Source organism: Centruroides vittatus, unplaced genomic scaffold (assembly GCF_030686945.1).
Source record: "Centruroides vittatus isolate TY-2023 unplaced genomic scaffold, ASM3068694v2 contig_742, whole genome shotgun sequence".
NCBI lineage: Eukaryota > Metazoa > Arthropoda > Arachnida > Scorpiones > Buthidae > Centruroides > Centruroides vittatus.
The window spans coordinates 366,276-379,740 of NW_027122478.1; the positions used below are offsets into that span (position 1 = coordinate 366,276).

A 13,465-nucleotide genomic window follows, 5' to 3' on the forward strand; every position below is an offset into this window, starting at 1 on the left:
CGAAACAAAACAAAAGGACAAATTGTTTTTAAACGTGGACAATTAATTTATAAATATTTTAAGATTATTTCTCTATTTTATGTTCATATGAATTATAAAAGTTATGAGAAAATTTTACGTAATTTAAATATTAGAAATAATTTTATTAGTTTTATAAATATTTATGAAATATTTAACAAATTAATCATTATTTTATAGTTTAATAATGTCAGAAAATAAAAATATTAGCGAGGTTGAGGCCGAAGTTTTAAACGCGAAAACGTGTACGTCGGACGTTCAGCGCCGCTTTCTTGTAAGTCTAGAAGTTTGACAATGGCGTTTGGAAAGTCAATGGAATCATGCTCGACATTCCAAACGCCATTGTCAAACTTCTAGGTTTACAAGAAAGCGGCACTGAACGTCCGACGTACACGTTTTCGCGTTTAAAACTTCGGCTTCAATCTCGCTATTATTCTATAATTCACATAAAATTTAATATATTTCATGCTGCCATCTGGTGGAAAACTTTTTCATAATTAAAAACTATAAATTTTTAAACAATTATAAAAATAACAATAAAATACGAAATTTCGTATTATAATTAATTACATTTATATATATATATATATATATATCTTCCTTCTGGAAGACTGGAAGATATTAAAATTGATTTATTATAAATTTCAAAAATAGATACTGTACAGTATTAACTACGATATGAATAAAGAAACTACTGTATTTAATTTTTTTCTCATTTATCGTAAATATAAATTATAAAATGAATTAAATTTTATTAATTATAATATTTAAAAACAAATCAATATTGAAAGCAAATGTGTTGAAAAGTTTTACATAAAATTAAAGAATAAAATAAAATTTTTCAAAAGTAGAGCATTTTTTGTAAGAAAATTTTTTATTGGTCGATTAGGGATTGATATTATTGGTTGATTCTAGATTTTTAGCAAATAAACAGTAGCAACGTTGTTATACGAATGATGTAACGATTGATTTTATTAGCTGATTTCTCTTTATTAGCCAATCACGGACGTTTTCTCTTCGCGACACGAAATCTATCTTTCAGCCATCTTGTCGTTTGTGCTTCGTTTTTCTTCGTCTTATTGCGGCTTTTTGCCGCTTTTGTACAGACTTAATTCGTAACAGAAACAGGTAATGATGATAAATAAAGTAATATTAAACTTTACTGATAAATTATGACGGTTTTAAATGATAAAAACTTCAGTTTTCAATGGAGGAAAATCCCCTGAAAATTCATCTTTATCATATATTTTAGTGAGATAAATGAATTAAAAGATATCTTCTATAATTATTAATACAATTGTTAATGATTTTCAGATTGAATTCAACAATGTTTTTGGTAGATTGGTTCACAAGTGTTCTTAGTCTTTTTGGTGAGTATTGCTTCTATTGATACATTTAAATATCCAAAGTATACAATTAACTATCGTTGAATTTCAAGTATATTTAATGTCATGCTACTGACACAAATCGTAAAATATACATATTTCTCTACCTTGCTACGTACGTCGGTGGTTCTCGACCTTTCTGAGGTTGCAGAACGCTGTTTGTATACCTTTTATTACACAAAGCATTAGCGTTGATATCGGGGCCGTGCCATGCTACGATACGGAGAGGTGGCATTTCGAAGACTTCATTCATACCGAGAAAACATACCGCACGGCCCCAGTCGATATATTCAAAACTTGATAAGCAATTCCACGTTTACTATTCTTGGAGAAAGAATGAAGCACTGAACTAATAAAATTTAGCATATTGAATAAAATAGAAATGTGGAATTGCCATTGAATAGGGTAGTTTGTTGTAGTATGTAAGAATAAATTGCAATAAAGTCTCTTTTTGTGGAATGCTGGTTAAGAACCGCCAACGTACAAAATCTGAAGTGAATTAAGTATATTTCCTTTCTTCGGATAGAAAGGAAATCGATTTTTTTTTTCACTTTTATACTCAAAACTTATGTACTTATAGGTGTGATAAACTATAAATTTAAATGATTTGTTCATTTTTCTTACCTAATATACAATTAGTAGTTTTTTCCTTTTTCTTTTTTTTTTTTAATTGAAATAGCTGTCATCTTTAACTGAGTTTATTTGTGTGAAGTTGTTTATTTTAAACGTCATTGAGGTTTTTCGTGGATGTTTGATTTGTGTGATTACTTAAATAATAATTATCATTAATATATAATTATGGTAATTATAAATTATAGTAGTTTGTGATTAATTTAAGATTTAAATTTAAAAGACTAAAGAGATTCAGACAAAAGTTATATAATATTTAAAGTGAAATGAATTGTCTGCAAAATTTTTTTATGCCTAACTCAAATTTTTTAGTGAATGATTATATATTATTTTGATTTTACTAATATTATTATTTTTTTAACTATAATATACTTTTAGAAAATGCAATTACAATAACAATTGAAACAATTAAAATTAATTTAATTAATTTAATAACCTAAATTATTTTATTATAACACAAAATTTAAATGTTTTAGATTTTTTTTTAATATAAAAATGAATCCCATATAAAAGTTTAAATAATATAGTAATATACAACTTTACTTGCAAATATATTCTGAAAGTGATATATTATTAGATCACTGATTTTGTAAATAGTTTATTTACCTTACTTTCATAATACTTTACTTTCAAAATATCTGGATACTTGCTATTATATCCACATTTTAATAAAAATTGATGATAAAAAATAAACTCTATTGTTTTAAGTACTTGAGATATTTGAATTTTGACTATTATAAAAAAAAATGATTTATTGGAAAATTAAGAATGGGACATTTTTAATTGAAAAGAAAAATTTATGAACAGTTTTTTTTAAGATCCCAAATACATTTTTAATTTGAAATACAAAATTCACATAATAATATATAAAATATATATACAGGTACTCCTCATTTTACAACCTATCTGCTTAACGACCAATCGAGTTTCGACCTGCAATTCGGGGAATTTCCTTTCTCAGCTTGAGTGTCGATCAGTGGCGAATGGTGACATGCGCACTAAGCGTACTTTAATAGGCTTGTGCGTACTAAAATTGTCTTATAGTACTATAATAGGCTAATAACGTACTATAATGGTCTTTTTATGAATAAATTTTGAAGTTTGTTGCATAATTTGTATAATTTTGCAACGATCCTATATTCCCGGTGCAAGCTCCTCACTTATCGACCAATTCGCTTAACGACGTAGTCGCTGGAACGGAACTCTGTCGTAAAGTGAGGAGTACCTGTATTGTAAAGGCATGTAATTTGATTTTTGTTCACATTGTATGATTTGTGGTTGACTTCTTCAAAATTCAGATTACGACTAAAACAAAATATTCTTATCTGAGTTTTGAATAAGTAAGAATTATATTTAAATTCATTTTAAAGTAATGAGGAAAAGAGGTAACTAACAAGAAATTGTCCTTTTTATTTATAATAATTTTTGAATAAGAAAAAGTAAATACTTTTTGAATAGAAAATACAGATTTTTTTTTATAAAATAAATTTTAACTGTTTGAGAAAAACAACAAGAGCATTATTTACATGGTTTTTCTTTTAGTTTATGATAGATTATTTTTAAAATTACAAAGACTATTTTATGTATAATGCATTTTATAATCTATTTGAATATGTATGCATTAAAATGGATATTATTTCTAACAGTTTTTGATGTTCAAACTGTTTTTGATACCTCTTCAGAATAATTATACTGAGTGATGATGTCCTTTTGACATAGCAGCATTTACACTATGTTGATGTGCATATAATAAACATGTAAACAAATGCATATTAATAGTAAATAATGCACACATAAGAAGAAACCAAAAATAAATAAATAATACTGAATTACACAAAAAAAAATCCAACCTACCATTGCATAAAAAGTTGAATAAAATTTGTTTTTTGCATTGAAAATAGATGCTATGTTGAAGGACTTCCAGATCATGCAATATAGGAGAAATTGTAATATATATATATATATATATATATATATTAAAATGTTTGACTTTTCTAAAGTATGAAAGCATTAAAAAAATTATTTCAAGAATTGTTTAAAATTTTTTTTCTTGAGGTTTATTTTTGGCAGATTAATTTAAAAAATCCAGCAATGAGTTGCTTAACTTTCCTAGCAACATTTGATGGTACCATCTACTATATTTTATTAAAAATTTTTTTATATTTTTAACTACTACAAAATGGCAAAAAGCTTAACTTTGAGGGTAGGGATGGGTTTTATAAAAAAAATTGTAAATGCTAATAGCAAGTAATATTGTCATTAAGTCTGACCCTACTGGAGATGCACATGACCCCCTTTATCTCCCCATCCCTTGACCTTAATCACCAAATTTTAACAGCATCAATCCCCTAATGCACAAACTCCCTAATACCTCCCTGCAAAATTTCAGAAATTTTCAAACTCTGAACAAAATCATGCCCCCCACATATATGCTAACATCATCCATGCACCCCCTGAATATTTTTGCATTTCAATGTTTCAAGATCTGGAATGCAAAAATTAAAAATCTGGGGAGGTTATTTTTTTGACTGATTTCCATACTTTCCCTCTGTTATATATAATGGCCAGGAAAGTAAAATTATTTCTTTCCTTTTCAAAAGTTAATTTAAAATGAAACTCTGTATTAAAAAAAAATTCCCTTTTTCTTATTACACATATCTTCAATATATTTTTATGCATTGATGATATGGTTTCTGTATCCATTTTTGTAATATTGTCTAATATTGCTATATTTTTTTTCAGTTCATCATTCATATGACATTTAATCTGAGTGTTGTGATAGCTGTGCATAGCACTTTTAAAAAATTGGATCTTTTTTTTCTGTGGCATGTTAATTTTTCACAAATAATAATAAACAAGTATTATAATATGAATATGAAGTATAATAAAATTGATATGAAGTACAGAATATACATGTGTGATATTCTATATTCGAAAATATTTTTATGTTCAGTGCATTGCATTGTTAAAAAGAATTGTTTTGTTTTTAAGACATTTTATAAGTAAAGATGATTATTTAATTAAAGTAAAATAATAATATATTTATGTTTCCAAAAAAGGAAGACAAGTCGCAAATCACATCTAAACACAGATTTTCCAGCAAATAAACGTAAAAAACTTACAGATCGAACGTTTTTGGCCACAAATGATTTGCGACTCTATATGTACTGTTCCAGTTTTTGAAGAAGTTATATTTAGTAAAGGAAGGCAAATAGCTTGTTTTCCTTTTTTTCATTTTTACTTTTAATGACAGTTTTCTTGCAAGATAGTCTCAATGGTTAACCTCATCTTGGATCAACTTTTTGAAATTGTTGTCAGAAGCAGAGGCCTTCCTTGTTTTCAAGATATTGTATATTACCTTATAGAAAAAGTTTATATTTTGTGAATTAAAATGTTATGAAATTATCATAAAATCATTTTAAATAAGGAAAATTTAGCAGTTAAATTGCACAATGTCAAGCTGTAATTTTTGGTCATATTTTAATTTGAAAATAAACTTTTTGTATCTGGTTTCAATTTTTATGTATCTAACTTTATCCTTGAAGTTTTGAATTGAAATCATATGACCCTCTGGTTCAGACTGGAAGTTAATTGGGACTTCCAGTCCATAAAGTTTTCATATCTGGTATCTGTTTTTATTTAACTTTTTTCTAAAGATTAACGAAGGACAGACAGACAGATGACTGTTAGAATGTATAATTCTACAATTTGAAAATTGCAACCCAATTCAGAATCAACATAGATTTATTGTGTTATTTCTGTAATACAAATAAAATCTTATTCCACATTTTTTATTGAGTAGTTAGTGTCTCAAAATATATAAACAGCTAATGACCTAATAATAATAAAAATTTTTAACTTATAAGTACAAAACATGTTACATTTATGCATAGCATTATCATCAAGAAGTAAATTTTAGAACATTATTATTATTATTTTTTAAAGGCATTTTGATATATTGATTCAAAAGTGTATTTTGCTCTTTTTAAAAACATTCTTCATTGTGGTAGATTTATATTACAGGTTTATTTCATAAACGTGCAAAGTTGATATTTCTTGGACTGGACAATGCTGGTAAAACAACTCTATTAAGTATATTGAAAGATGATCGAATGGTACAACCTGTGCCAACTTTACATCCTAGTAAGTTAAAACTTAAATTTAACAAAACGCATGGTGTGTTTTGCTGCTAACATTTTATGCATTTTCAAACTGCCATTTGATGTTTGTTGGCAAAGCATGATATATCAAAAAAACTCAGCATCTGTCCATCACATTATATTAATTTTATGCTCTTCCTCCTTTTCACTGTTGTTGCCATTTAATCTCACTGCATGATTTTTCCTCCTTGCACGTCCAGGACTTTGGAAAAAGAGTGGTAAGCTGCTGTTTCTTGGTCTTGATAATGCTGGTAAGACAACCTTATTACATATGTTAAAAGATGATCGAATGGCTCAACACGTGCCTACATTACATCCTAGTAAGTATATCATTTATTATTAATCATTGCTTAACTGTTGACAATGTAGCTTTTTCTCTAACATTTCTTTTCAATGGCATGTTTTTCTAATAATTCTAGCTTAATAACAGCCTTTGATTTCTAAAAATAAATTTAATATTCCATAATTAAAAACTAAACTTTAAGTTAATCATAGTTTTTTCTTTTTTAATAAATACAAAACTTGTTTACTTTATTGCCATTATGTTTTGCTAATTTTAGCATCAGAAGAATTATCCATAGGAAATATGAGATTTACAACATTTGATTTAGGAGGGCATCATCAAGGTAAGAATACATTTAAATAAAATTTAAAAAAATAAAAATTAGGTAATTTTATTGTTATATTTCAACTGAATATTATATTTATTAGCGAGAAGAGTTTGGAGAGATTATTTTCCAGCTGTTGATGCTATAGTATTCTTAATAGATGCATGTGACAGAGAAAGATTTCCAGAGTCAAAAGTTGAATTAGATGTAAGTCAGAAAGTTCTATATATGCTAAACATTTCATTTATAACCTTTCTAGTTATTACTTTTTAGAGTCTACTAACAGACGAGCAGTTGGCTAATTGTCCAGTTCTGATACTTGGAAATAAAATTGATAGACCTGGTGCAGCTAGTGAAGACGAGCTAAGAAATTATTTTGGTTTATATGGACAAACAACAGGAAAGGTTAGGACTTGAATATATTTTGTTTTTATTTTATACATTCCTTAACGTTGAAATTGCAGTGCCATGAAAGAAATGTTCAGAGTTATGAAATTTACAGGAAAGATAGAGGTGTCTGATAAATGTAAATGATCAAAGAAATGAACATAAAAGATGCCAAATAAGATTATTTATTTAATGATGAGCATGTATACCACATGCAATGATGAGTCTATATGCTGTGACATACTAAAACAAAGTTGTCAGTGCTTAGGATAGAAGGTGCCATGCAGCATTTTATGTGAGTGCACAAAACATTCAGATCGGAAGTGGGAAGCTTCTGATGCAATTGCCAACTTGTGTCCCACATACTTAATGATTATAAATTACAGGCTTTGGACCATGTTGTCATGACCATATCATGCAGATTGTTCATAGAAACATGAACCATATGTAAACAGGTGTTGTCTTGCTGGAAGACAGCACTGAGAACATCTTCCAAAAACAGTTTTTTACTACAGGATCCAAAAATCAAATCAATATATCCTGATGTCGTCAAATGTCAGGAATGTGAATGAGAGATGCTTACCATATTTTATCATCTCCATACCACATTAAGAATGTTGGGACACTTTAGTATTCCTTGATGAAGGCTTCATCATAGTTATAGGATGTTGCTCCTAAACAATTGGTTCTTAAACTTTTTAAAGAGATAGAAAACTTTTAATGTAGAAAGGATACACCTTCAACACTTTGTGTAACTCCATACTAGCCTACATTTTTCTTAAGATGTATTTTATTGTAATACAGTGAAGATTTTCTTTAGTGTTTTTTGAAAGTACATCATATGTTCATTTTACTTTAGTTCAAAATGTAATTAAGGTAATTACTTTTTAAATTAAATCAAACTTTGATATGTAATGACTATATTTCAGCCTTAATCATAATAATTTTGTGTCCTACTAGGGAGGCACATCCTACAGTTTTGAGAACCTAAATTTTTGCTCTAAACCACTCTCTGGAATTGCTCTGACCTTAAGTAGCAGGGGAATTCATTAGTGAACAAAACTTGCCTTTATATCCAATACTGTTTATTCCTACATCAAACCAAGCATTGGATATGTTGTAGTGTTAATGATATGCTTTCAGCAGGCCAAAATATTTTGAGAGAGGCTAGGTGCTAACACAAATATCCCCTAATTGTGTGATCAATTTCAGCATTAGTGTGCTGTGAATGATCTCTGATGATTGTAGCAGCAAAAGTGGTCATTATAGTGGATTGAAAAAAGAATAAATTTTGGAAATTAATCACAGATGAATTTTAAAAAATTGTCATTCTTTTTTATATCAATTTTTATTAAGGTTTTGCATCTGCAAGAGCAATTTAGTTTTTATTTTTGAAAAATTACCTTGCACCATGTTCTTCATCTATATTATGGGAAGTATATCCCAAAGTATAAGCTAAAGTTAATTTGATGATCAGATTTATTATCATATTTCTTACTTTATGATTATGAGTCAATTTTTGCTAGAAGAGAATCATTGCATAACATCACTCTAGAGCGGTGATTCTCAAACTTTTTCGATCCACCGCCCCCTTTGTTCCATAAAGTTATACCCAACGCCCCCTGTGTGAGAAAGGATTGGAAATATTCTTAGGAAAACTTTTCTATGAATCTCACACTTTGTGCCCTTGCCGTACATTGTTCTCGACATCTGGAAACCATTAAACGCAATGTTTCCTCTTATCCGTTTGACAGAGGAAAGGGAACTTTTACCTTTTGATCACTGTTCAGTACCCTGCCTCCAGTGCCCCCCTAGATTAACTCACTGCCCACAAGGGGGTGTTATCGCCCACTTTGAGAAACGCTGCCCTAGAGTATAGATTCTTTGCAATACTTCAGTCACAAGTTTAATGAATTTGTCTGTCCTTTGATGCAGCATGAGAATTTCATCACAAAAACTTATTTAGACAGTTCTTTTGTCAGAACTTCAAGATGGGCAGGTAATCTATATTAATCTTATTGTAATTGGTTGAATGAGATGCTCTTTTAAATATTGAAGGCATTGTATCATACAGTTCCTCCACTCCATATTTTCTTCAATCTTAAGGTGATTTTCAAATAAATTGAATTTGAATTTCTGAAAACACAGTAATCTTCCAATGTTTTAGTGTAATATTCAGTGACAACTCATAAGCACTGTGGAACTGCAGCACCTCCAAAGAAAAATTGCAAAATAATGTCACAATTTTTATTTCATAGTAATTATGTAAATTTTACATAGTTTTATTTCATTAGTTTTGATAATTAAAATTGACTAGTTTTGATAAACTGTTTAATCAATATCTAATTTGGAATTCAGCATTAATTTTGAATTTTTTTTTCTGTGCTTTCTCTTGACATTTATATGATTATAAGTTTGCATTCTTCTCTGCGATCCATTTTGTTCACTATATTAGTGATACTCTTTCTAATATCAGTTCAACCTTTTTAGCAACTACTTTTAACAATTTATATATTACATTATTTAGTGATAGTGATTTGTGACCAGATGACTTTCAGGAATATCAGTTGCAATACCAAGTAAGGGATATTTCACTTTTTTTTAAGTCTTCAGCTTTGTCTTTCTTATTGCTTTACAATGATCGGTTTTCTTTTTAACCTATTTCTTTATTGAATCATTGTTTATTAGAAGAAATAGAAACTAGAACCATATTATTCCTATAGACTCTTATGAAAAAGTCTCAGAGCTCCAGTCCTGTAGTCAGGAATAAATCATTGAGGAGGCTACAGGGCAAGCTGAAAAATTGTGACTTGTATTTTACTCTCTTCCAGCCAGCACTAGTCGTATTGACTACAGTCAAAGTGTAAAAAAAGTAACAATGATCTAAGTGTATGTGATGAAAGCAAAAACATATATTAGCAGTGCCCATATGCAGTATATATAAGATTTAGCAACCTTTTTTATAGCCTGGTAAGCTTCAAATACTTTTATGGTTGTATTCACCAACCAAATCTCAAAATGCAATTCACATGATTTAAGGTTCAATCAGTCTGAAGTCCATGTCTTGTCTTAATGTATGAAAGTATATTTTTAATGCTAGCTTAACTGATTCTTCTCTCAAATCAATGAATTTTGTTAAGATTGATGTGATTTGATCAAAACAGATTGAGATTTTGTCATGTATTTGCCACAGTTTAAAGGGAAAAGCATGAGCTCTTTCTTTAGTAATTGTTATCTATTCTAGCAGCTTTATTATTGAAAAAAAATTTTACTACTAGTGGTAAAGAATTATCATCAGAGCATATTCAAAAATACAAGAACATTTACAGAGAACAAAAAACAAATGCTGTATCTAAAAGTATAAACTGTACTGACTTGTTCCTTCTCACTTTGAAGCAGATTAATATATCTGGTAATTTATTACTCAGCAGCAGTTGGCTAACCAGCTTATTCAGAAAAACTCAAATTGAAGAGCAATTAATAATTGCTCTTCTCTGGTGATAAACACTTCATTGTAAACTTCCCTCAAAAGTAACAAAAGTTTTTCACATAAACAAAAATCAAATCTCTGTTTAATCAATATCTAATTTGGAATTCATCATCCAAACTTTTTGATTCTGAACAGAATATTTTTTTTTTCAAGTGATGGTGGCAACAACCATATATAGGTTAATATTATTACTTAATTTATGTAATATTAAAAATTCATTTAAAATATCCATGTCCATCTTATTTATTCAATTAAATTTTACTTATGTATGCATTAAGCAAAAAGCTGAAAGTGCATTGAGGTTTAAGTTGCAATTATTGACAATTTGAAACCCAGTTCATTTTCAATAACTTCAGTCTTGAATTATGTTATGGTTAATATGAAAAATGGCTTAAAATGCAAATCATTGTTAAAACTCATTGTAATGAATATGACAATAAAATTATTGTATATCCTTAAGTTTGCACACGCCTTGATTGAATCCTGGAAGATAATGAAAACTCAAATTAGCTTTTTCAGGTGCTGAACCTTAATACAAATTGATATAACTTTGCACACTTTTACATGAAATGACAACTGACTTTTACTTGACTCTAGTTAATTTGAAAATCACTCCACTCTAGTGATCACACACTGCCATGTTCCTGATGTATTGATTCTTTATTCTGAGATTTATCTTCATGTACCACTGCCTTGTTAGCATGCTCATAGGTGTATTTGAATCCACTGTAACATGCAGCATTGCTTAGTATCAACATTAGCCCAAATGATTGACAATGGTGTGTGGTGACAAACTGATCTCCTTCAGTTTTGATAATCCTGTCTTGCATGCTTGTGATCAGATGTAGTATACCTTGTCATCACACTCTGGGCATATTATAAGCATCTGACAAGTCATTCTGCATTTCTTTTTTACATTTCATGAGAAAATCTTGCTATGTTTTAGTATGTTATCCATGTCACCATTCACTGTGATTACAAATGATCAGTTTTTTCCCTCTGACTTTTGTAATTCTGCACCATTTTTTTCTTTCATGCTGTTGCAGTTTACAATTGAGGAGTGTAGCTACAGCTGTAACCATTTAAGTTTTTTTATTAAAATTTTTCCAGGGAAAACTTCCAAGATCAGAATTACCTGGTCGTCCACTAGAATTATTTATGTGCAGTGTTTTGAAGAGACAAGGTTATGGCGAAGGATTCAGGTGGCTTGCCCAATATATATGATGATTTAAAACTAAATCTATAGATTACCCACCATCAATAACCATTCAGTAAATCCATTCTTGTTTTATAAGACTATAATTATACATAGTATTATGATGCAAAGGAATCTTTTCTGGAGACTTCCATTATTTCTGCATATTTTGATTTTTTTTTTTTTTTTTTTTTTTTTTGTTTTTCCTTAAAAATCAATTTATATTCTCAGGATTTTGTAGTATTTCTTCAAAAAATGAAAATACTCCAATGAAAACAAACTTTTTGTTTTTCTTTAAAAAAAATTGTGAATTCAAATTTTAGAACAATATGCATGTTTATTATTTTTCTGCACAATAAGTCCAATTTAACAAGCTTTTGTTGCATGTGGAATGTTCTCTTTGCATCAGTTTGGCTGTAATAAAAATTTGGAGAGATGTTAAAATTATTTATAGGGGAAATAAATATTTGTATAATCTTGTTTTTTCTGTTTTGTGCATGCCAGTTTATTTACATTTGTGTGTTAATGTTACCAAAGCAAATAACACTGTACATAGGACATTTCCCTTCTGGGCAAAAATTTTTCCATAATAAATTTTGTTTTATAAAGTGAGTTATCCATTGTTCTGTTTAAAACTAAAGGAAATAACTGACTTTTTTTACAATAAAAGTTCATCTCTGGTACTATTTTTATTCCTGTAAACAATCTATAAGGTTTGGAATGTAGATCAAATTTTCAAAACATTGAGCTTAGAGGTGCAGTTTTTTATATAATTCTCTTGTCTTATCTGAAATTGATTAAATTGTATTAATTCGTTCATCATAAAACGAATGTGACTCTATTGAAAAGGACATCACTTGATGATATAAGAAACTGGCATTATATTGAAAAAATTCTTTATACCATAAAGCTATTGTGAACAAAGTTGGGATAGACATTTTTAGCTATTTTAAAATATCTTGAACATACAATCTAAATAAATTTTTAAGTATAACTACAAAAATAACCCGAGTTTTGAAACACCTGATATTTAAAAACATTTTTTCCGCATTCTTGGATTTTCCAAAAATTAAAACAAAATAGTAATTTTCATTTAAGTTCTTTTTTACAAATTTTGTTTATATAAATTATGGTTGTATTTTTTTATGTGAAAATAAAAATTTTGAATAGAATAAAATCTCCTTTTTGTATTTAGTATTAATTTATTTATCAGAATTTTAAAAAATATAATAGCAACAAGTTTTTCACTTCCTCTTTCAATCCCATAAGCACCAAAGGGGGTTTTTCCCTTCCATACCCATCACGGGTTTGTTTGTGTCAGGATCCCCAAAAAATTGAGGTCACCCGAATTCAATCCTGGGTCCCCAAAGCAGTAGGCTGTGACATCTTAACCACCTTGGCCATGAAGTTCTGCATAATATCTTTCAATGAAAAGTCTATTACCATCTGAAAAAAGGTTAAATGTTTTTCAATTCTAGTTTTGTGACTAGAATATCGTGTCATAAATGACAAGTTACATTTTAATACTTTTTTGTAATTTGGGCTACTTATTTGAGATGTCATTATTATCTGAAGTGCTTTTTGAACATTAA

General features: G+C 28.6%; 1 protein-coding gene across 3 annotated transcripts; it reads left to right on the top strand.

Annotated features, from left to right (window-relative positions):
- The first annotated feature begins 994 nt into the window (after positions 1-994).
- On the top strand, positions 995-12,485 carry LOC136981037 (small COPII coat GTPase SAR1B-like). Of its 3 annotated transcripts, XM_067277294.1 has the most exons (8): positions 995-1,146; positions 1,333-1,388; positions 6,057-6,176; positions 6,394-6,513; positions 6,754-6,819; positions 6,905-7,008; positions 7,075-7,206; positions 11,789-12,485. In XM_067277294.1, exons 2-8 carry the CDS (start codon positions 1,346-1,348, stop codon positions 11,900-11,902), a joined length of 699 nt encoding a protein of 232 aa, XP_067133395.1. In that variant the 5' UTR covers positions 995-1,146; positions 1,333-1,345; the 3' UTR covers positions 11,903-12,485. The 3 variants fall into 3 exon arrangements, with proteins under 3 accessions (XP_067133395.1, XP_067133394.1, XP_067133393.1); XM_067277293.1 differs by lacking the exon at positions 6,394-6,513; XM_067277292.1 differs by lacking the exon at positions 6,057-6,176 and having other exon boundaries at positions 996-1,146.
- Positions 12,486-13,465: the final 980 nt, after the last annotated feature.